Raw genomic sequence first — 23,933 nt, forward strand, 5'->3', positions numbered from 1 at the left:
GATCACTTTGCACTAAAATGGACTTCTTTGTGTTCTAATTTTTTTCTTGTAAAACAGATTGTGTGCGTAGTTTATGGTTAATTTGTGCTTTTCTCGTGAATACTGCTTATATGATATTATATGCCTAAGATGCTGCTGCAAGTTTTTCATTACACCAGTAAATGCATGTATTTGTGCATATAATAAATTCGACTTGGACTCTATGTAAGTACTAAACACAGGTGGGTAGCACAGTGCGGCAGCAGGCAGAGCTATTGCTTTACAGTCACGTAGCCCTGCTTCAGTCTTGGTTGTCAGTGTTGCCTGTGAGGAGTTTGCACATTCTCCCCAAGTTCTCACTGAGTGCTCAAGTTTGCTCCCATATCCTAAAGACTCGTGGATTGGTAACTAACATAATCACTATAAGTTACCCCTAACATGTAGGTGAGTCAAGTAATCTGAAAAGAGTTCATAGTAATGAAGGGGGAAAAAACTGGGACTTGCATAGATTGATGTAAACGATGGTCATCATAGACATGGTGGTCCCAAACTGTATAGGACTCAGTTCTATTCAAGCTGCATAATTCAGCGATCAAAGTAACAGATCTGAATAGTCATAAAGAAAACAGGACATCCGCTTTAGTCAAATGACCTGGCATTGTTTACCTGTTCAAACATTAAACTAAAATATAGTAAAGTTATTTGTTTAAGAATGAAAGGGCGGTTAAGCTTATTGCTGTTTTGTCTCAGGTTTACGCAGTTGTGCCTTTAGCATTATTTTATATGTTAATTAGTCAATTTGTATATTGCATAAATAAATGAAACGATATCAAGTTTTTTTAAGGGTCATTAGTGAACAGACCTCATTCTTTTTTTTTAATGAAAAATAATTGATTCATTCAATTGATTCTAGGAAGTGTTATATTTAATTAAAGGTTAGTCTCACAATGGGATGAAAATAATTGAGATGAAATAGCAATAGATTTTTAAATTAGAAAGCATACCAGTGCCATGCCTTAATGGTTTAAGTGGAGGTAGTAATTGCAGTAATGTTAGTTCAGCATGCCTGTGATCATGATTAATTTAATGATGGAAAGTTAGCTGTCCAACTTTGTTGGTAACTAACACAGTGCAATGGCACAAAATTTCCAGGGAAGTATTGGGCAGTTCAAATAGTGATTTCATCCATTTACACCATAATTTCATAGGGCTTTGCAAAGTAAAGTGCACTCTTCGTTGTGCATTGTACATGTATCGTCAAGTCCCCACCAGATGTTCTTTCAGCTTTTTCTCTATGAAGGATAGTAAATACGATTAATCAATTAAATTAAAATGATAATAAGCTAACTACCATGGGAATTTGGAGCTGAAAGCTAGTGGCCCTAAATAAAAACTTATTCTAGATTCTTGTATTTAGTTCTTTTGTTACAGACTTGCAAGTCACTCTTTGTAGAATGGCAACAGGAAAATCATATGGTAAAGGAATTAAATATTGATGGAAAATTAAAGTATATTTGACTAATTATTATGAATCTTTGTAAATATTAAATAGTTTTGAGATATTCAATGCTCACCCTGATTTCTATCTTCAACATAATTACTTTACGGCTTTCTGTATCTAAGTAACCAAACTCCAGATATATTCTATATTTGTAATAAAATATCGATGTTTGGAATTGTCAGTGAAATTTTGACAAATAAGTTCAAAGTTTAATGAATATTCAGCAAAATTGTTAAGATATTGGTGTGATTGCAAAATATCTGTGAATTTTTTTCTGAATCCTGGACAATCAGGTATAATTTATATTCCATAATCCCTTCATATTGTATAGTTTCTATAGCATTGTAATAGATTCAATTTCTGTAAGCTTCCAAATTTTTAAACTAAATTTTAGAAAGATATATTAAAATGTCAATACAACCAAGGATCATGGAATAAATTAAAAATCTTTAGCACTTTTCATTTGATATATTTTCAATATCATTTATTTAAATGAAAATTTAAATTCAGTTATTTCATAGGAACATGCAGGTATTAATTAAAACATTTCAGTTCACTTATTTTATATGAACTTGTAGATATTAATATCCTTTAAGAAATCCATAATATTTTAAATTTTTAATTGTACTTTAGTATAGAAAGATTGCCTGGGACTTAAAGCTGTATTGTGGAATTGCTATTGCATATTCTTCAAGTATAAAATAAATTTATTGCAACAGAAGCCTCACTATTTTGGAAATATAAACCTTTTTTTTTTAAATGTTTTTCAAGCAAACCTTCATTCCTTTTAGCAGACCCGTCTAAGTCTGAGGGATGTATGACTGAATTTGTCTTGCAGTATTTCAGACCTCTAGGATAAGCTTCAAAAATTGAAATGCTGATAAGAATAAAAGTTGCCTAATTCGTCAGGTTGAGAAATCAATCTGAATTGAAGCCTGCATCCTAGAGACACTGCAGACAAAATATTTAGATTTTGTTTTCATACCTGGCAAAGTTAAATCTTCTTTTATCAATAAATTGATGACCAGCAACATAGTGAGCAGTGAACATTAATGACAGGACCTGTCACTGCACTACTCTTACCCAATTGCCAGTTTCTCCTTCAAGCTCCTCATGTGCTTCGCCTTACTCTAAAATGCTCAACGTTGCTGACACGTGTCCTACCTTGATTTTTCCAGTGAGGCAGAAGCCAGGTAAAATTAGAAAGTTGATAGGGAAATGGAAACTTCAGAACGAAGCGAAAAGTAATGTAGGAATCTGATCTAAATGGGTAACAGCGAAAAAAAAACAGGATTTCTCACCCTGCGATGATCACAATGTTTGTTCTGTTCTGCACATTGTTATCTGGAGATCAATTAGATTTTCTTAACATTCTTACTTCTGCCTCTGACCTTTCCCTCATTCAACTGGTGTGGCTTTACATTCGCAAGTTTCTGTCAGTAGCTTAACATCTTGCAGAAAAGTAGCTGTAATTTGAAAAATCTTAAACATATGAGCTTTGAATATCCTTGAGACTCAAGAGGAAAAGATCTGCTTTCATTATTACGGAATGAGCATGTTATAGGTTAGCAAAATTTAGACACGAGGAACTGCAGATTCTGGAAATTTACAGAAATACATATAATGTTCTGGGGGAGCTCAGTAGGTCAGGAGGGTGTCAGCCCAAAACGTTGACTGTTTATAGATGCTGCCTGACCTGCTGTGCTCTTCCATCACATTGTGTGTAGAGTAAAACATAGAAATGTGGTGAAAAGCCAATGTCTAGCACAAATAAGGCAAGTTGTAATCAAGATGATAAATCAATTGAATCATTCGTTCTGAGGTTCTGAATTAACAGATTCTTTGTGAGGAAGTAATCAATTCTGTGGCAGTGGTTCCTGGTCTACTGCCTGGATCTTTAATAATGTCACATCGGGGGCTAGCTAAAGAATATGAAGGAGTTGCTATTTGTAAGGAGACAAAGATGGATGTCTACTTGAGTTTTTTTGCCCACTGCAGCTGTTTCAAGATTCCAACCACAATCTCCATTTAACCAACAAACTCTCCACAATGAACAAGTATTACCAAAGTGTTTGAAATTTCTTGAACAGCAACAGTTAACCTGTGAAAAACTTTTCTGTGTTTATTAATAGCATTTAAAATTCACTTTTTAACAAGACAATAATTGCTTGATGAGTAATTACTATAATTTTCAAGTGTACAGGGCATTTACATCTATGGCCTTAGTAAAATTTAATCCTCTTGTTATGAAATAGTCCCTCTTCTCGTACATAAGTAAGTGTTTGGGATCCATTCTAAATGTTATATTTTATATAGATAACAAATTACAATCCTTTATATTTGTAAAAAAAAATACCCTTAATAAATTAGTCAGTGCTTTCTAATAACTCTGCAGTCATTGATAGTGTTTCCAGTCTAATCGACCTAGTTTGTGATCATTGTAAAACACTCTAAATACTAATGACTATGAATAAAGAAAAGTCTCCAAATTTTCTCCTTCCTATCATTGATAAATTAATGACTTTTTATTGATAACTTACAAACCAGAGATGACCCCGGGGGGAACGCTCTAAACTCCCATTGTTCTGATAATTCTATATAGTATTCTTTTTTGATGAGGTTTTCTTTGAAACAATATGGTGCTCTCCTTGTAGCCTAATTATTACCCAGAACAACTTAATAATGTCTTTTGTGTCTCCATTTAGAAAAGCCAAAGTTGTAGATATACCTGAAGTTATACTTTCAATTACTTATACAATTTCTCTCATAGGTCTCTGTTTTCCACCAAATGCTCCAGTATCTATCAATGTATTGTTTATTCATCTCTGTTGTGCACTGAGGTATGACTGCTTTTTTGGCAGACAAATCTGAGATTTTCCTGAAATCTTGTACAGTCCAACACATTAGGCCAAAAATCACTTTGCTCATGTAAACATGGCTTTGCCTTTAGGTCCTACATTTGTTTTGTTGGGCCCACATAGGAGCAATGCTGCAAAAGAGCATGGGAAACACCAGGTTATCTTCATAATCTGTCAACACAGAAGCTCAAATATTCCGAATGTAGGTGCTGCAGGTAAGAGAAACATCCCCAGTTTTCACTACGAAGATGGTGATGACTGAACTTCTTGAATCAGTGCAGTGCCTCTGCCACAGCATAAAATAATACTGCAAGCAGTGGAACTGAGTTGTTATGTCTGAACCAGAAGTGATGGGACAGGAATAAGAGTGTGTACCATGTACCCATAGAACATGATCGATCAGAAATCATCACTGTAAAGGTGAACATCTGGGGCAAGCATTGGAATGCACATTCATTCATTCTCTCACTCTCTCACACACTTTATCTTATGTCAGCATACTTCAGTGTAGTGTAGAGACAAGATCTGCCTCACTACGCTATTGAAGCTCCCGCTGACGCTGTGACCGTGATTCAAGTGTCCAAGATGGCTGAAATCTATAGATTGGAGGTAGATGAGATAAGGAGAGAAGTAGATGGCAGTTGTGGGAGGGTAACTAGCCCAGCAAAATTTGACCCATTGGAAATGGAAACACAAAATCTGTGTGTCCTACTTGTTTCTTTGGTTTTACCCCAGTGTAATATTGCTCTGTAGTATCCATTAGATTTTGCTTTGTCATTGAGGATATCAGTAGACACTATAAAAGGTACTAACAAAATAATCACTACCTTTATAGCATTCTTGTTATTACATTGTGTCTTAACAGCTCCTATCTGTTTAGCTTGTAACATTGTTATTAGGTCAGCTCATTGTGTATATCAAGGACGTATGTTGTATCCACTTATCAATAATTTTTTGAAGGGTATTAGGACAATTAGGCATAACTTGACCAGCAGCAAATACGTTAAAAACGAGTGCCACTTTAGGAGGATTTCTTCTCTAACCTTATCATTTTCTGGATAATGGTAAGTGACATCAGTGTTCTGTAGGACATTCTGGTTTGGTAAACACTGTTACCTCTGGCATAAAACAAAACAAGCTTTGACGTCTGACAGTAGAACTCCTGGAGATAATTGTTTAAGGCAGTGATGCAGTACGACACCAGTTAAGACAGTAGCCTTGCAACTTGTAACCCATTGCCAGTTGATACCTCAAACCACAATTTCTTCCTTGTGAATAACTGTCTACTGTTTTGATGGAAATTCCAAATGTGACAGCTTCTTACACCAAGATTACTCACTGGTAGATAATATATGACATCTTATGAGCTGGAAAGCACTTGCTCTAACACACCCATTGTATGATCCCATAGCAGCACAAACATTTCACTACCCCTCAAGTACAACTGAATTGGAGGTTTTTCTGCAGTAGCATTCCACAAAGAAACAATTCATAAATGGGCGCAGCAGATCCCAAGGCCTTTTCAACCTCCCTGAATGTCTCTGATGATCAGAAACTCACAGTAACATAGTGGTTAGCAAAATGCTTTACAGTACAAGCAATTTGGGTTCAATTCCTGCTGCTGCCTGTAAGAAGTTTGTACATTGTCCTCATGACTATGTGAGGGCTCCAGTTTCCTACCACGTTCCAAAGACGTACCAGTGGTACAGTGCCTATAAAAAGTATTCACCACCGCCCCCCACCCCTCCCCGGGAAGCTTTCATGTTTTATTGTTTTACAACATTGAATCACTGGATTTAGTTTGGCTTTTTTGATACTGATCAACAGAAAAAGACTCTTTTGTGCCAAAGTGAAATCAGAATTAAACCAGTGATCTAAATTAATTACAAATACAAAATAGTTGATAGCTTAAGTATTCATCCCCATCAAGTCAGTATTTAGTAGATGCAGCTTTGGCAACAATTACAGCCTTGAGTCTGTGTGGATAGGTCTCCATCAGCTTTGCACATCTGGACACTAAATTTTCCCCATTCTTCTTTACAAAACTGCTCAAGGTCTGTCAGATTGCATGGGGATCATAAGTGAACAGCCCTTTACAAGTCCAGCCACAAATTCTGATTTAGATTGCGATCTGGGCTCTGTCTTGGTCAGTTCACTGGAGATCTGGAAATGGCCTATACTGTGTGTGCATTTGGGAGGGAGGTAAGGAATTGTTTTGCTCTGTTGTTTTGTTGCTGTGGTTCTCTTGTTATGTTGTTATTCCTTGTGTGTTCTACAAACATGGTGGGCATGCTGTGTTAGCGCTGAAATGTGTGGCGAGACTTGTAGGCTGAGATTGTACATCCTGAGATTGTGTTGGTTATGGGCCCAAACAATGCATTTCACTATATGTTTTGATGTACATATGATAAATAAATCTGCTTCTGAAATTTAGTTGGAGCTGTCTTTCACTGCCAGCTGGTAATTTGTTGAAAGTTCAAAGTGCATATGTATGCTGCTTGAGATTCTTTTTCATGCAGGGTTGAGGGGTATTTCAGGACTTGTAATCCCAAACCCTAAATTAACTATCAAGACAATATTTCATACTCTATCAAGGTATCTTGGTCAATTGATTTGTTTTCAAAAGCAAGATCAGGCGTATTCATATTTGACATCAGTATGGGAATGCCCAAGGTAGCTCATCAGCATGCCATTGTGAATGAAGTCGACCACTCCCATCCCCCAGTTTGTCCTCTTCCCTCACCACGTACTTAACTTATTGGGTCCTACTGGCAGCATCTCTATCTGTGAGAGAGAGAGAGAGAGATGCTACCGAACCAACTGAGTCCCCCAGTGGCTTCTGTTTTGCTCTGAGTTACAACATGTGGTCTTTTGTGTCTCCACCCTTGTAACATGGACATTTCTTCACTGCTCACCAAAGTAGCAATCTCAGAGAAAGCAGAGATGGGGAACAATTGTTGACCTTGACAGTGACATCCACATTTTAAAAGCATACTTCAAAATCGCTATTTCCCTGGTAGGCAAAGCTACACTGAACAAAACTGCCAATCTCAGTTAAAATTCTGGATATCTAAAATGGCAGGTGAATGTTTCACTGGTACAGAAATAAATACTTCTGAGGTCAGGAAATTTTGGTATTTAATGAAAATTGTTATAAAAGCAAAATAAAGTAATGCATACCTCATGTAACACTCAGAAATTGTCCTCAATTTTCATCTAAAGGTAAAAATAATTTTACAGGACTCTGGTGCTGGAAAACTTGGCCTGCAATAACAAATTGATCTGTTCCTCTAAAACGATATCAAATATATATTTTTAAAAAGTGAGATATTGTATAGAAGAATCGGTGAATGCACTGTCTCAGCTAGCACTAGCATTGTGCAAACCTGCACCTGATGGTTGCCCCACAGTTAAGATCAAAACCTAATTTGTGAAATTATATTAGTGCAGAAATTTAGTTGCCAAGATCTTATTGAATGATAGAGCAGGCTCAGGATACCTTGTGGTCTACTCTTTTTTTTATGCTATTACTAAGTCCTGTTAGAATTAAAACATGGTCTGTTTGAACAAATCCACATTGGAGTGAATAGATTTAGTTAAATACAATATGGCAAAATAAGAAAATATTTACATGCATCATTGGCAGAGAAAAATATACTGTAATAGTTCTTTTGATTCCGATTAACTTGGTTTGGAAAGTGTTCAATTTACAGAAAAGATGGAGTGATTATTAAACTGGATCCATTGCAAGCAAATATAACTTATGAAATTATACCTGTGAGAAACATTATAGATGATAAGAGGAGTTCTCTAAGTCTAAGTTTTTATCAAGGATTGCAACAATACCATGGCCAAAATAGTACCACACATGAGCAATAAAAAGCACTGCTCACTGAAATATATTTCAAAGTTCTTCCGTATACAAGTGTATCAAAAAACATGTTCTATTTCTTTCTTGCAAATGCAATGTTTTTGTGTCTGGAAATATTTTATGTAGAAATGAATTTATGAGACAAATGTTGATTTACAGGTACAATGATAAATTGATCATGGAGATTGATGAGAAAATCATCTCACACAGTAATGAAAGCAGATAAATGATTTCAGCATGAAAAACATTTACTGGAGCTGGGACAATTGATCTCCTTTGATAAATGTGAAGTTGTGTAGTCTTAGATGCTCTGGAAAATCAGTTTCAATTGGAATATAAACAGTAATTCACTCAATCGAATGCATTGATCAATTTCAGATATTCTAACTGAACTCTGTTTCCATTCTAATTACCATGAGGACAGGTTGCTTGCAAGTATGTTTTTCTTTTAATATTTTTGTGAGTCCCTCCCTTGGTCAGGGTCTACCATGGATGTTGTGTCCCAGCTGTCTATGTGATAGGCAAACCAGGGCAGTATGATATGAAGTCCAAGTTGTTGCTTATGCCACAGGCTCCTTCCCCTCCCCCGCACACACGCAGCTGCCAAATTCAAAGGAATGGCAGAGACCAATACAGTTTGGCACCAGTGGTGTTGCAGTAGTTGCCAGTGGAATATTAAGATCAGAGTTTTCCTTCTCTAAGATGAGCTGCCAACTACGGCTGATGAACCACATCTGTCCGAACGATTGGTTTTTATGCTCTGCTAACCCCCTCCCCCCACCACCACCTTTGCTCCTCCTTCACTTGTCAGTAGAAACAGTTCTACTGGGCTAAGCCACAAGTGAAGGCCGGGAACTGGCCTTGTTGACAGAGGCTATTTGAGATGCACTTCATTGGAAGCATTTAATAGGTAGTGGGAGATTGTTCCCCACTACCTCCCCAGGCCACGGCAACCTTAAAGAACCAATATTTTTGTAGACTATAAATTTCTAACCATTTTCTTAATTAATAATTAAAGTAATTTGATTGATAATTATTCATTGCTTATGTTTTGTTCAAGAATATATACATGACCAGCACTAATATTGTTCTTAATGTTGATTTTGCTCAATTACACTTTTCTCCTTTTAGGAATTTTTTTGTTAGTTCCAGTTAACAAGTTATAGCATCCACAATGAGTATTTTGTATTGTGTCTAAGATGCAATGTAGTGTGCCATTTTCTTACAAGAGGTGCTTCTCTTTGACTGTTGTGTATGGAAAACATTGAAAATGCTGGAAATACTCAGCAAATCAGGCAGCATCTCTGAAAGGAGAAACACAGTATCTCAGATCAATTACTCCATTCACAGTAAGAAAAATCTAAACATGCCCTGGTATACAGAAAGAGTGAGAGGGAAAGGAGAGAATAAAAATAGCTCTCTGATGAGGTGGAATACAAGACAGACATAATGATTAGCAAGGGTATGACAGGACAGGAGAAAGAGATTGTTAATGGCACAGGTAAGGAATCAAGCGTCACTGAGTCAAAGGGAGTTTAAATGGAAAGGGAAGGGAGAGACACGCAATTCAATACCTTAAAAATTAGGGGTAAGAAGAAACAGCATTGCAGCAAAGCCTATGCAATCCAAATATTCAAATTCATAATTGGTTCATATCTTAATAATACATGTATAAAGTGCTTGTCATGATAATATGGATCAAGTGTATGTCTTTGTTTTGAAATACCAGCAGAGTGCACTAATTGCATTGGATGTTTTTTGTTGGACCAGCTCAGTCTGTTGAAACTCACAATGCCATTAGAAGTCAACCTTCTGCTTGTGTCATTCCTCATAATACTGGGGTGATTAGCACATTGCTGAAATTTCTTCATTCAACCCATCTATTTCTACCTCTGTTTAGCAACACCCTGATTTATTGTGGAGTAATTCTTTGGGATAGATGGAGGGTGATGAATGAACCCTCTTGCATCTGAAAAATATAGAAACCTTTGTTTAGTTAAGATTTATGTGGCAGAAGGTAGTTCATCTTGTTTAAATGCTTATACATGCTGTAATTATATTTATCTGTAAATACAGCATGATGAAATGACCAACTTTATTTAGTTAAGCATTTTCTAATATTGCAACCCTCCCCATTGCCAATACCCTATAATAACACTGGAATGCTCTGAAGATTACTTTGTGATTTGTTCTGCATCCGGTTGCTCATATTAATGCAATAAATTTATCTTTCTCTTAGCTCTCTGCTGTTTTTGGCTACCAATTCAATATACTGTAGTTAAATGTTAGTCAGTTCATCATTTAACATAATATTCTCATGGCTAATGAGCAGAAAGAGGCCCTCCTTAATATTTAGTGTTAAAATATTATATCTCTCCTTTGTGTTCATACTGATAATCTTACGTCAGAAAACATTTGTGTACAGGTAGTCAGTGAAAATGTGTAATGCTTTTCTGTCATCAGCAAATCAAATGAGCCTTGAATGATGGATTAAGAAGATAATTTCTATTTTTATGAATTTCGATTAGAAATGATTTACACAGGGGAAATGGTACCACACACAGGTTGGAAGTTTGTTAGTAGCAAGATGATGATTTTTAGATGAATATCTACAGAACAAGCTGTGTATTAAAGGTTTACATGAGTTACACAAATAAAACCAACCTTCAAAGTGTTATGGTCAGTTTTATAATTGTAGCAGTATTTGCTTTAATATTAATGATGTAATGAGGTATTATTGTTTGCACAATATAAACATGCACAACATTAACAGTTTCATATAATGATTGCATTTACACTTATAAACATTGTGGTAGAATAGAGAGTAAGTCAAATGATTTCTGGTTTTAATTTATTTTTTAGATCTTATTTATTTTCAAGTGACTACTTTTCATTTTCGTCAACATTTGCCGCACTTGACAGTTCACTTACCCGGCATGCTTTTCTGACTTGAAATGTCAGACAGCAAGTGAAATAGTAGCTTCTTGTCCAAATGTCGTAATTCATTTATCAGAATAGTTGACTTGGTAGGACTAGAAAATAGGATTGTTGATAATCCAGTAAAATTTTACAATAAAATAATACCGTGCTAAATTTTGAATTCACCAGGATCTATTTTGTCAAGTATTGTAATCCTGTAAGATTAATCACTATAAATTTACATCAAGTAGTACAAAAAGTAGAATCTAGTATTCTGCATGTTTTATGCATGTTTCTACAATAGCAACTAGGGTTATCAGCAATGATGGTACAAATGATTAGTGTAAAACTCTTGAATAACTGTCAGCAGGATTTGTATTTCACAATGCAGTCAATGCAATAATTTTAATTTATCATCTGTATAACATTGCTTAACATTGGTGTGTAATCAAGAAGTCAAATTGAAATATATACTCTCAAAGGTAAAAGCAAAGTTTAAGGTAGAATTGTCATTGCAAGGGGAATACTAAACAGGGTTCTTTCTAACTGCAGATGTGACATTCATATTAAGTTTAATTGCATAGTAGATGACAAAATGGTAATTTGGTTAGTTTTTTCTTGTCATACAACTGAAAAGTATTTTCCATAAGTTAAATACTTCTTTGATGATGCAGCAGTGAACATGCTTAATACCATGTGGGAAATCAGTCTACATTGTAAGCAGAAAGAATTCCCCTTCTTCACATTCTGTACATTGCACCCAGATAAAAACATCGCAATTGTTGTGTGATAATACAACTAATTCAACATGAAACATATGTAAACTGTTCCATGTTGCCATTTTGGTGTTTTAAAAAAATGGATTACTCTGGATTCCGGTTAATTGGGGCAGATGTTTATTGTTGACAACTCTTGAAGAACAAAAACAAATTGAGTAAATAGCCGGGTTTCCCTTCATTTATTTAGGACTGTTGCCAAACATTCTCTAACTAACATCAGTCATTTGCACATTGAGTGGTCTTTAGACATTACAATGTGCTTAGAGCGAACTATTTTTAAATGGCGTCACTTGCACATTTGTGAATTCAGAACTGTTTGGCTCAGCGGTTTCAAGTATTCAGGCTTGGAGATGCTAGAAATGGTTAGGAGTGAAATTGAAACAATTTCACTACTTTAACAATTTGGGAACTACAAAGAATTTGAAGGTATCGATAATCATCTTGAATGTTACAATTAAAATGAAGATTTGGAGGATGCAATCAATTGAAAGCTCTGAAGGTAGTCCACTATCTGCACAAGGCATTTGCTACAGGCAATCAAAAGAACACGTCCATGTTACACTGAATGAATTCTTCCCTGATAACTATTAGGAACTAATATACAGTTGTATAGTACTGTTCTGTTGTAGTTTTGGTAGTGTTCTAATTTATTCTATATTTCATTTAACTACATAATCTTTTTCTCAGTTAGACAATAGTTTGTCTTTGTTTTTAATACCTTTTCAACCATTTCCGTGAAACTTCAGCTAAGTGGGGCAGCCGCTTAATTAGGCCAAAACTTACTGGTCCCAATATGTCTCAATTAACCGTAATCCTCTGTAATGTATTCCAAGAATAATCATCAAGTGATACAGATTATTTTTCAGGGAAAAGATTCTGCACTTAGATGCTGAGTTTGTTAATTTGCCTGGCTGAACAATAGCAGTGTTTACAGCTAAAATAAAAATACGTCTACATACAATCTTGGTAGATTTTATAAACACAATACATTAATTTATCACATCATTTTTTCTCCAACACCCCACCATAAAACAAATCTCAGCTGCACCAGTTGATGTATTGAGCTGCATTTCAATAAGAGAGGGTATTTCACCAGACCATTTTAATCCTCATTGAACACTCACTTGTTTTTCTCTTTAATTTGTGTGAGAGGGAACGGTCAGATCTGTACTCTGCATCACTTACAGTTCATTAGCTAATAGTTATTTGATGATCTGCATGAGATTTAATGAAATTCACTTGTCTGAGTAGTGTGTTTGGAAGACTAACCTAAAAGGATACTGTGCCTTGAATTTGCTGCGACATGTTAGCGTTCCCCAGGGATTTAATGAAATAAAAATCACTTTGCTTTGAGGAATAAAAAAATATTGGTCTGGAATTAAATTTCATTGTTAATGATTGGGCCTTCACTGTACTTTGTTGAATAAAAAGAGTTCTTATGTATATGCAAAAACAGAGTAATTGAATTCTCATTTTTTCATACAACATGGAAAGAGACTGTTCAGCCCATGAAGTCTATGCTGGGTCTTGAAATAATCCCACCCGACCTACTCCTTCCCTTACTTCTCTGTAACCTAAATCGGGGTTCTCAGGGGCTGCTGGGTGATGTGGCTCGTGGGGCCAGAAGTGCCCGTGTCATACTGTATCTCTAAGTAAATACAAGATGATACCAGAGCACTCAGGGAAACCCATGTAGTTGTCAGTAGATTGTGCATAAATAGCATGTAAGGTTAGGATCAAACAAAACTAGGGAGGAGTTTAAGAGGATTAATGGTGCCTTACGGCGCCTCCTTTGCTTGCATCTTCGGAAACAGCTTTCCATCTTTGATATCTTTATTTTTCCCTTTCAGGGTTCTTTTGAAGACCCTGACCTGCAGTTACACACTGACTATGGTTCTTTGCAGGAATTGGACCTGCTGTCAGGGTTTCATGAATGGCCGTTGTTCGGCACGCCAAGGGCTTGGTCTAAGAGCTCCGCTCGCCTTTGGAGGGCCGAGATTTGGGGCTGAAACCCTTCATCAGAACCCATTCTGATGAAGGGTCTCGGCCTGAAACGTGAACTGTTCACTCTTATCCATAGATACCACCTAGCTTGTTGAGTTCCTCCAATATTTAGTGTGCATTGCTTGGATTTCCAGCATGTGCAGATTTTCTCTTGTTTGTAATAAAACTCAGCATTGGTTTACTGATACTATTAGAATTTTTGTCTTTGTCATTCTACTTAAAAATAAATGTTTGTGAAAATTGAGCTATCATGTACTGCTCCCACACATGCAAAATGAAGCCTTAAAAACTGTTATTCGTAAGTCACAACAGGTTCTATGAGTGTGTATTTGTGATGTGTCTCTAATAGCTGTAAGGCTAATGGTTACCTAAAGGCTGATGTTGTTGAAACCCCTTATGGACTATTTCATGTGGTTAATTATTGAAACAATGTTATGTAGTGCTTATAGCCTCAGTTATAGATTGACTGCCATATTACACAGTTGTGTACTACTCAATGTTCCATGTCAGAATAAGTGACTGCATGAAACTGATACTCAGTTTTAGACCAGTTCAGAAGAAGCCACAGAGCACTGTAGTTTGAGACACTTTTGCACTTCTCATTACAAGAATAAATGTTCAACTCTGTAACTAAGAAGTAGTCTCTCCACAGGTGATCGTAGATTGTTAGAGCTCTGTGTGAAGTACATCACAGACCTTTCTCAGCAACTTGCTTCTTTTTCCAGATTAACAACCATGAACCTGGCAGTAATGAGAGTCTCGTCCAGTTTTCCCAGGAACCCCATCACCAGGAGTGAGTATAATTTACATCATTGATTGCTCATCATTACCAATGCCACATGATTATATTATATTTTTCCTCTTTTGTGAACAACATCCAGGATTAGTATGTTGCTCTGTAGTTACTTCAGTTGTAAGCAAAGCATTACATTAATGAAAGGGAAACTGTGGTCATCTGGTTAATATGCAAATGTTTGCTTTCTCATTTTGAAATTAAGTATATAGTTAAATAAGTAATTCTGAATTTGGTCAATAAGGATAACTGTTTTGAAAAGTAGAATAAAAGGAAATCTGCAGTAAAAGTGGAAACTGCTGGAGATGTTCTGCAGTCTGCCTGAAACAGTTAAATTAAACAGAAAGTTGTCATTAATGCTATCCATAAAATCAGGAGTCAGAGCAGTCATAAACAAGTTTTTCACAATGCAGAAATCAAACTTGGGATCTTGTGATTTAGTCACTCAGACTATTTCTGCAACACCTTTCAAATTCATGACCTCCACCATCAAGAACTACAAAAGATACAGCTGCAAGTTAACACCTTTCCAGATTGCACAATATCCTGATTTAGAAATGCTTTGCTGAGCCAAAGTCCACAACTCTTCTCGCACCCAAAACCAATGTGGGAATGCAAGGGGATTGCAATAGTTCAAAGATGGGACTTGCTAACACCTTGGAGCAATTAGAAATGAACATTAAATTGCTTAACTTGCCAACAATACCAAGGCCCTGTTCGTTGAAAAAAATCAACAATTTTGAAGATTTACATTACTCTGAATAATAATTTTGCCTCAATCCTAAATGGCAAGCTGAAGTAAAAGAATAAAAAACTGGAAACATGTAACCGGTTAGGCTGCACCTTTGAAAAGAGAAACAGATGGTGTTTATGGTCAGAGGCCCTTCATCAAATCTGGGAAAAAGAGAAAACATGCAAGTTTTAAACTACAAAGAAGGTGGGAGGAGGTTAATTAGATAAAGGTAATCTCTCTGATAGGCTGAGGTTAAGATTACTGTGGTGATAAACTGCTGCTGAAATCTGATCAATAGGAATAATGGTGAAAAAACATACACAAAATCTGTGAAAAAATGAGTTGTTCTAATAAAAAGAGGAAACCTGAAGCAATATTGCAGATGGGTGGAGATAGCAGAACTGGCCAGTTCTGAATGAAACAGAGATAGCAAGTTACCTCAATTTGTCAAATTCAATATTGAGTGCAGAATGCTACAATGAGTGCAGTGAAGTTTCAACAGATTGGTTCCATGAATGACAAGTTTATGGCACGAGGACAGACAGGGTGCAAGATTTTCTGGAGTTCAGCAGAATGAGAGGATAACCCATTGAAGTGTATGAATGAATTTCTCCGAGGGTTTGTCAAGCTGAATACAAGAAGAGCTTTCCCACGCTGAGGATATCAGGGATTGGGGACACAGTCCTAGAATAAAGGAAACGTTGTTGAGGATGAGTGAAACATCCTTCAAATTCTCTGCCACAGAGGGAAAAGGGGGTGGTCAGTCATTAAGTATATACAAAGCAGAGATTAATAGAGTCTTGGATACAGAGGGAATCCAGAGATACAGGTTTCAAGTAGGAAAACAGCAGTATATTGCCAGTATTGGAGGGCTGAAATATAAAGTCAGAGTTGAGGGGATCTCAAGGGCAAATTTTTCACACTGAGATTTGTGGGTATATGAAGTGAGCTGTTAGAGATTACAATGTTTAAAAAACATTTGGACAGACATATGGACAGAAAAAACTTAATAGATATAGGTCACACACAGGCAAATGAGACTAGCTTAGGTTGGGCAAGCAACACCTATAGGGAATAATAGTCAACATTTCAAGCCAAGACTACAGGAGTGGAAAGAAAAGGGGAAGAAGCCAGAATAAGAAGATGGGGAGAGGGAGCGGTGGAGATGTTAAGACTATAAGACCTAGGAGCAGAATTAGGCTATTTGAACAATCGAGTCTGCTCTGCCACTCCATCATGGTGATCCATCATCCCTTTCAAACCCATTTTCCTGCCTTCATCCCGTAACTTTTGACACCTTGATTAATCAAGAACATATCAATCTCCAACTTAAATATAAGTATACCTAGTTACTTTGCCTACACTGCCATCTGTGGCAATCTGAATTTTGCAGATTCACCACTCTCCAGCTAAAGAAATTTTTCCTCATCTCTGTTCTGAATGCATGTCTCTCAATTCTGAAGTTGTGCCCTCTGGTCAGGACTTCCCCACAATAGGAATCTTCCTCTTCACATTCACTCTATCCAGACCTGTCAATATTCAATGGGCTTCAGTGAGATCCTCCCTCATTTTTCCAAACTCCAGAAAGCATAGACCCAGAGCTATCAAACTCTCAGCATGATAACCTTTTCATTCCTGGGCTCATTCTCGTGAAACTTCTCTGGACCCCCTCCAATGCCAGCACATCATTTCTTAGGTAAGTGCCCAAACTGCTCATAATATTCCAAGTGCAGTCTGACCAATGCCTTATAAAGCCTAAGCATTACATCCTTGGTTCTTTCAAAATGAATGCTACCATTGCATTTACCTCCCTTACACTGACTCAACCTGCAAGTTAACCTTTAAAGTTCAACGTAAACTTTATTATCTAAGTACATATATGTCACCACATACAATCCTGAGATTCATTTTCTTGTGGGCATACTGAACAAATCTATATTGTAGTATCTATCACAGAATCAAAAAAAGACTTCTCAATGAGGGTGTACAACCAGCGTGCAGAAGACAACTAATAGTGCAAATGCAAAATGAAAAAAAGTAATATAAATAAATAAGCAATAAGTATAGAAAACCTGAGATGACGAAAAAGTGAATCCATTGGTTGTGGGAATGTTTCAATGATGAGGCAAGTGAAGTTAAGTGAATCTTTAGGGAATCCTACATAAGGACTCACAAGTCCTGCATCTCTGATTTTTGAATTTTCTCTTGATTTAAAAAAAAGTCCATGCCTTTATTCCTTCATGCACCACCCTTACATTATTTTCCACCTGCCACCTCTTTGCCCATTCCCAAAATCTGTCTAAATCCTTCTGAAAACACCCTGCTTCCTCAACACTGCCTGCCCCTCTACCTACCTTTGTATTGTCCACAAACTTGACCACAAAGCCATCAATTCCTTCATCCAAATCATTGAGATATAACATGTAAATGTGGTCTGAACACCAACCCCTATGGCATACTACTGGTCACCATCAGGCAACCAGAAAAGACTCCCTTTATTCCCACTCTTTGCCTCCTGCCAGTCAGCTAATCTTCTATACATGCTAGCACCTTTTCTATAATACCATGGGCTCTTATCTTTTAAGCAGCCTCATGTGCAGTACCTTGTCAAAGGGCTTCTGAAAATCCAAATAAACAACATCTATTGATGTTCCTTCCTACCTACATCTGTGTATATCTGCATATCTTGGCTCTATTTTATCCCCCCAGTTCAGTCCCTGTCTACACTTCTCACACCCTTAATCTTTTCAATAACGGCAAGTTTCCTGGCCCTGGTCATCTCATTTTCACTATGGACGTCCAGTTCCTATACACCTCTACCTTCCCCCCCCCCCCCCTCCCCACCATCAGGAAGGCCTCAAAGCTCTCCACTTCTTTCTGGACAGCAGACCCTACTAGTCTCACTTCTCCGTCTGGAGGAAAACTGGCCTTCACTCTCAATGATTTCTCCTTTGGCAAGTATACCCATGGGCACTCGCATGGGTCCCAGCTATGCCTGCCTGTCTGTCAGCTACATGGTACAGTCTGTGTTCCAAGCGATATCGGTATCACTCCCCCACTTCTCCTATGATACAGGATGACTGCATTGGTGCCACTTACTAAACCCATGCCGAACTCAGAGACTTCATCAACTTTGCCTTCAGCTTCTTCCCTATCCTCAAATTTACCAGGTCCATTTAAGACACCTGCCTCCCCTTTCTCAATCTCTCTGTCTCTATCTCTAGAGACAGTTTATCTACTGATAACTTTTATAAACCCACTGATTCTGACAGCTACCTGCACTGTACCTCGTCCCACCCTGCCACATGTAAAAATGCCATTCCTTCTCTCAATTCCTCCGTCTCCACCGTATTTCCTCCCTCAATGAGGCTTTTCATTCAACTAATGAGATTTCCTCCTTCAAAGAAAACAGCTTTCCTTCCTCCACTATCAACACTGCCTGTATGTCTGCCCTCATCACATCCACCTGCCACCCCACCAAGGATAGGGTTCCTCTTGTCCTCATTTACCACCCCACCAACTTACAGCACATAATTCTCTGTAACTTCCCCCATCACCAAGGCCATCCTTCCCTCCCCCCCCCCCCCCCCCAACTTTCTGCTTTCCGCAGAGATCGCTCCCTATGCCACTCCCTTGTCCATTCATTCCTCCCCACTGATCTCCTGGTATTTATCCTTGCAAACGGAACAAGTGCTACACTTGTTCCTACACCTCCTCCCTCACTCTTATACAGGGCCACAAACAGTAGATCATGGGAGAGAGGGCAAGAGGAGCGGCACCAGGGGGAGGTGAGGAGAAGAGGTAAAAGGCAAAAGTGAGAAAATGAAGAAGAGGGAAGGTGGAGGGAAAATATCTTTGCAAAATTGAGAGAAATCAATGTTAATGCCATCAGGTTGGAGGCTACCTACAAACCCCATTTCCAGAAAAGTTGGGATATTTTCCAAAATGCAATAAAAAAAAATCTGTGATATGTTAATTCACGTGAACCTTTATTTAACTGACAAAAGTACAAAGAAAAGACTTTCAATAGTTTTACTGACCAACTTAATTGTATTTTGAAAATATACACTAATTTAGAATTTGATGGCTGCAACACTCTCAACAAAAGTTGGGACAGAGTTAAAATAAGATTGAAAAGTGCACAGAATATTCAAGTAACACCGGTTTGGAAGACTCCACATTAAGCAGGCTAATTGGTAGCAGGTGAGGTATCATGGCTGGGTATAAAAGTAGCGTCCATCAAAGGCTCAGTCTTTGCAAGCAAGGATGGGGCGTGGCTCACCCCTTTGGGCCAAAATTCGTGAGAGAATTGTTAGTCAGTTCAAATGGAACATTTCCCAACGCAAGATTACAGAGAATTTAGGTCTTTCAACATCTACAGTACATAATATTGTGAAAAGATTCAGAGAATTCAGAGACATCTCAGTGCAAGGTCGGAAACCACTGTTGAATGCGTGTGATCTTCGAGCTCTCAGGCAGCACTGCCTAAGAAAGCATCATGCTACTGTGACAATTATAGCCACCTGGGCTCAGGAGTACTTCAGAAAACCATTGTCACTTAACACAATCCGTCGCTGCATCCAGAAATGCAACTTGAAACTTTATTATGCAAGGAGGAAGCCATACATCAACTCTATGCAGAAACGCTGGTGAGTTCTCTGGGCCCGAGCTCATCTCAGATGGACTGAAAGGCTGTGGAACCGTGTGCTGTGGTCAGATGAGTCCACATTTCAGCTAGTTTTCGGAAAAAATGGGCGTCGAGTTCTCCGTGCCAAAGATGAAAACGACCATCCTGATTGTTATCAGCAAAAGGTGCAAAAGCCAGCATCTGTGATGGTATGGGGGTGCATCAGTGCCCACGGCATGGGTGAGTTGCATGTATGTGAAGGTACCATTGACTCTGAGGCGTATATTAGGATTTTAGAGAGACATATGTTGCCATCAAGGCGAGGTCTCTTCCCGGGACATACATGCTTATTTCAGCAGGACAATGCCAGACCACATTCTGCATGGGCTACAACAGCGTGGCTTTGTAGACACAGAGTGCATGTGCTTGACTGGCCTGCTGCCAGTCCAGGTCTATCACCTATTGAAAATGTATGGCGCATCATGAAGAGGAGAATCAGACAACGGAGACCACGGACTGTTGAGCAGCTTAAGTCTTATATCAAGCAAGAATGGACAAAATTTCCAATTGCAAATCTACTACAATTAGTATCCTCAGTTCCAAAACGATTAAAAAGTGTTATTAAAAGGAAAGGTGATGTAACACAATGGTAAACATGCCTCTGTCCCAACTTTTGTTGAGTGTGTTACAGCCATCAAATTCTAAATTTGTGTATATTTACAAAATACAATTAAGTTGGTCAGTAAAACTATTGAAAATCTTTTCTTTGTACTTTTGTCAGTTAAATAAAGGTTCACGTGAACTAACATATCACAGATTTTTGTTTTTATTGCATTTTGGAAAATATCCCAACTTTTCTGGAAATGGGGTTTGTAGATGGAATATGATGTGTTGCTCTTCCAACCTGAAAGTGGCGTCATCATGGTAGAAGAAGAGGCCATGGACCGACCGGGAAGGGAATGGAGATAGGAATTAAAATGGTGGGCCACCAGGAAATTCCACTTCATGGAGATGGAGCTGAGGTGCTCAGCAGAGCAGTTACCGCAGTCTATGTCGGTCTTACTGATGTCAAGGAGGCTGCACCAGCAGTACCGGATAAAATAGATGGCCCCAACAGATTCACAGGTGAAATGCTGCCTTACCTGGAAAGACTATTTGGGCCCCTGAATGGAGGGGAATGGGCAGGTGTAGCACTTCTGCTGCTCGCAGGGGTAAGTGCCAAGAGGGAGATTAGTGGGGGAGTGGGCGCTATCCCTGTGGAAAGTGGAGAATAGAGGGAATAGGTAAAGATACTTCTGTGCACTGTCTCTAAACATTTTATGATTTTAAATGTTTCTGTCAAATCTTTCAACTTCCTCTATTCCTTAAAGAAATAGCTGAACTTCTGCAACCTAACTAAAGGCCTCTTATGCCTGGAATAATTTCTTTCAATTACTTCCTCACCCTCTGCACATCTGTGGAAGGTGGAGAATGGGGTGAGGGGGTAAAGCTGTGTTAAGTGGTAGGGTTCCTTGAAAATGGAGGATGTTGCGGAGACTCATGGTGGTGAGGACAAGAGGATCTCTATCCCTGTTAAGGTGGCAGGAAGATGGGGTGAGGCATGAGCATTGATTTCTCCCACTGCTGGTCATTTTCCCCCCTCCCCCTTCCATTATTTTCATTCTGGCCTCTTACCTCTTGTCCTCACCGGCTTATCACCTCCCCCCGGTACCCCTCCTCCTTCCCTTCCTCTAATAATCCACCCCCTCCACCACCTTCTTAATCCTGCTTCTTCCCCCTTCTTTTCCAGTCCTGTTGGAAAGTCTTGACCTGAAACATTGAACTGCTTATACATTTCCATAGATACTAGCTGACCTGCTGAGTTCTGCCAGCATTTTGTTGGTGCTTCTCCGGATTTCCAGCATTTGCAGGATCTCTTGTGCTTCCAATTAACCTGAGACATTTTTTGCTTATACCTACAGTATGTAGTTAGCTTTTTTTCTGGGGGGAAAATATCCTAGATACTAACTCGATACAAAACTCTTGACGTTACTTCCTTTACAAAGATTTATTAACTATGCTATATTGTGCAATATAAAATTGAAAATTTAGAGCACCATTTGGTTGCTTGACATGCTGTTCTAGAAAACTATCCTGATTATATTCCTTGTTCACCACACTTATTTCCACAAATAACTACCGTAGATTCCGGATTTTAAGCCGCTACTTTTTTCCCACATTTTGAACAGCTTTGAACTTTGCGGCCAATAATCCGGAGCGGCTAATGCATTTTTTTTTTCATGCCGCCTCGTAAACATTTTGCCTCGTAACAGTAGACCAATAAAATTGATGAGTAGTTCACAGAGGTCCAATGAAATTGTACGATAAATCAAGCGCACTTTCACAATTAAATTATTGTAAATCAGTCATTTGTACTCACCCTCATCAACATGGAAAACACTCGAAGCATTGTGCTACCTACCCTCTTAGTTTAAACTATATTTGTTTTCTGTACTACATCGCGGGATGCTATGACGACACACCCGGTTTCGCGGCGTCTTGTGGGAAAATGCCGTTTGCGATGAAACGGAAAGGAGGGGGTCGAGCGGCGGAGCGGCTTTGGATCTGAGCGAAATCTGCTTTTAAATGCCGTTTGCGATGAAACGGAAAGGAGGGGGGGAGCGGCATTACGCGAGCGGCTTTGGATCCGAGCGAACTCTGCTTTTAAGTTAAAGGTATCAATAACTTTTCCTGGTAGGCTGCAGTATATATATTTTTTACCAGTCGTTAGGAGATATTGGAATGTTGTTCAGTAAAGAAGTATACGCAACGTATATTTAAAAGTAGCCGCGTACGGGCACGGTTCGAAAAAAAGCATTTGCAATATGTATTTGTTTTTGTTACCATATGGATTTAATTAAAAGTTAAAAAAATCCTCACGTGTAATATCTTTCTGTGTAAATATCTCATATTACAACGTGGGACACCTGCGGCCGAAAATCCGGTGCGGCCTAAAATCCGGTGCGGCCTTTACATTTAAAAAAATGATTTTATTTCTAAAATTAGTGCCAGCGGCTAAAAATCAGGTGCGCTCTGTAGTCCGGAATCTACGGTAAATGAAAATCAAATTTCTTTTTAATGACTATATATTAACCATGTTACATGCCTCTCTCATTTCTGTTTTCTATTTCTGCCTGACATTTCAAACTCGTTAAAGAGCCTTTAAACTACCCCCAACAATGTAATCTATAAATGTTAAGTTAAATAAACACTGTTAGTGGTTTGATTTTAGTTATTGAAAGTATTATTGACATGTATAATACTTAATGAGTCAAGGTCACCTATGGCCACTATTCATGCTTAGGCATTGACATTATTCAATTTCTTACTTTTATAATGAATACAGAATATTCCTATTTACTTTTCACATTCAATTGAATGTGGGAACCATAATAGTTTTAAAAACAGAATTGGATCAATAGTCTAAAAAGATAACATTATGAGATTATGAGAGGACAGAGAAAGGGCTGAGTTGATCACTCCTTTAGAAAGCCAGCACAAAGCAAGGGACCCAATACTGCGCTCTGGGTGGCAGAGTATGGTTTCTCCAGGGACTTCCTGATCCATTGCTCTTAACGTCTATGAAACTGTTCTTTCACTGGTTATTTCGACAATGTGTTTTGAAAACAAATCCAGAGCAGACTTGCCAGCATATAAGTCGGTTCTTGTTGTTCAAGTAAAATTATGTTTTCTGCTCTTGAAATCCAAAACGAAAAAACTGTTTGGGTGCCTGAAAAGCTATTTAACTTTAGTGTTTGTAGTGTTACACAACCACCTTGGCTGTGGAAATTTTCAAGCTGACTGCTTGTTTGCACTCAAATCATAAAAAG

At 38.0% G+C, this 23,933-nt stretch overlaps 1 protein-coding gene across 7 annotated transcripts in view; it reads left to right on the forward strand.

Annotated features, from left to right (window-relative positions):
- Nucleotides 1-23,933, forward strand: part of gpatch2 (G patch domain containing 2) — a 282,543-nt gene that overhangs the window by 169,766 nt on the left and 88,844 nt on the right. For all 7 annotated transcript variants that reach the window (XM_073050815.1, XM_073050812.1, XM_073050810.1 and 4 more), the window contains one exon: nucleotides 14,637-14,704. In XM_073050815.1, the coding sequence (XP_072906916.1) occupies nucleotides 14,637-14,704 (68 nt within the window). The remainder of the gene's footprint in view (nucleotides 1-14,636; nucleotides 14,705-23,933) is intronic.

This window comes from Hemitrygon akajei, chromosome 7, assembly GCF_048418815.1.
Source record: "Hemitrygon akajei chromosome 7, sHemAka1.3, whole genome shotgun sequence".
NCBI classification, from domain to species: domain Eukaryota; kingdom Metazoa; phylum Chordata; class Chondrichthyes; order Myliobatiformes; family Dasyatidae; genus Hemitrygon; species Hemitrygon akajei.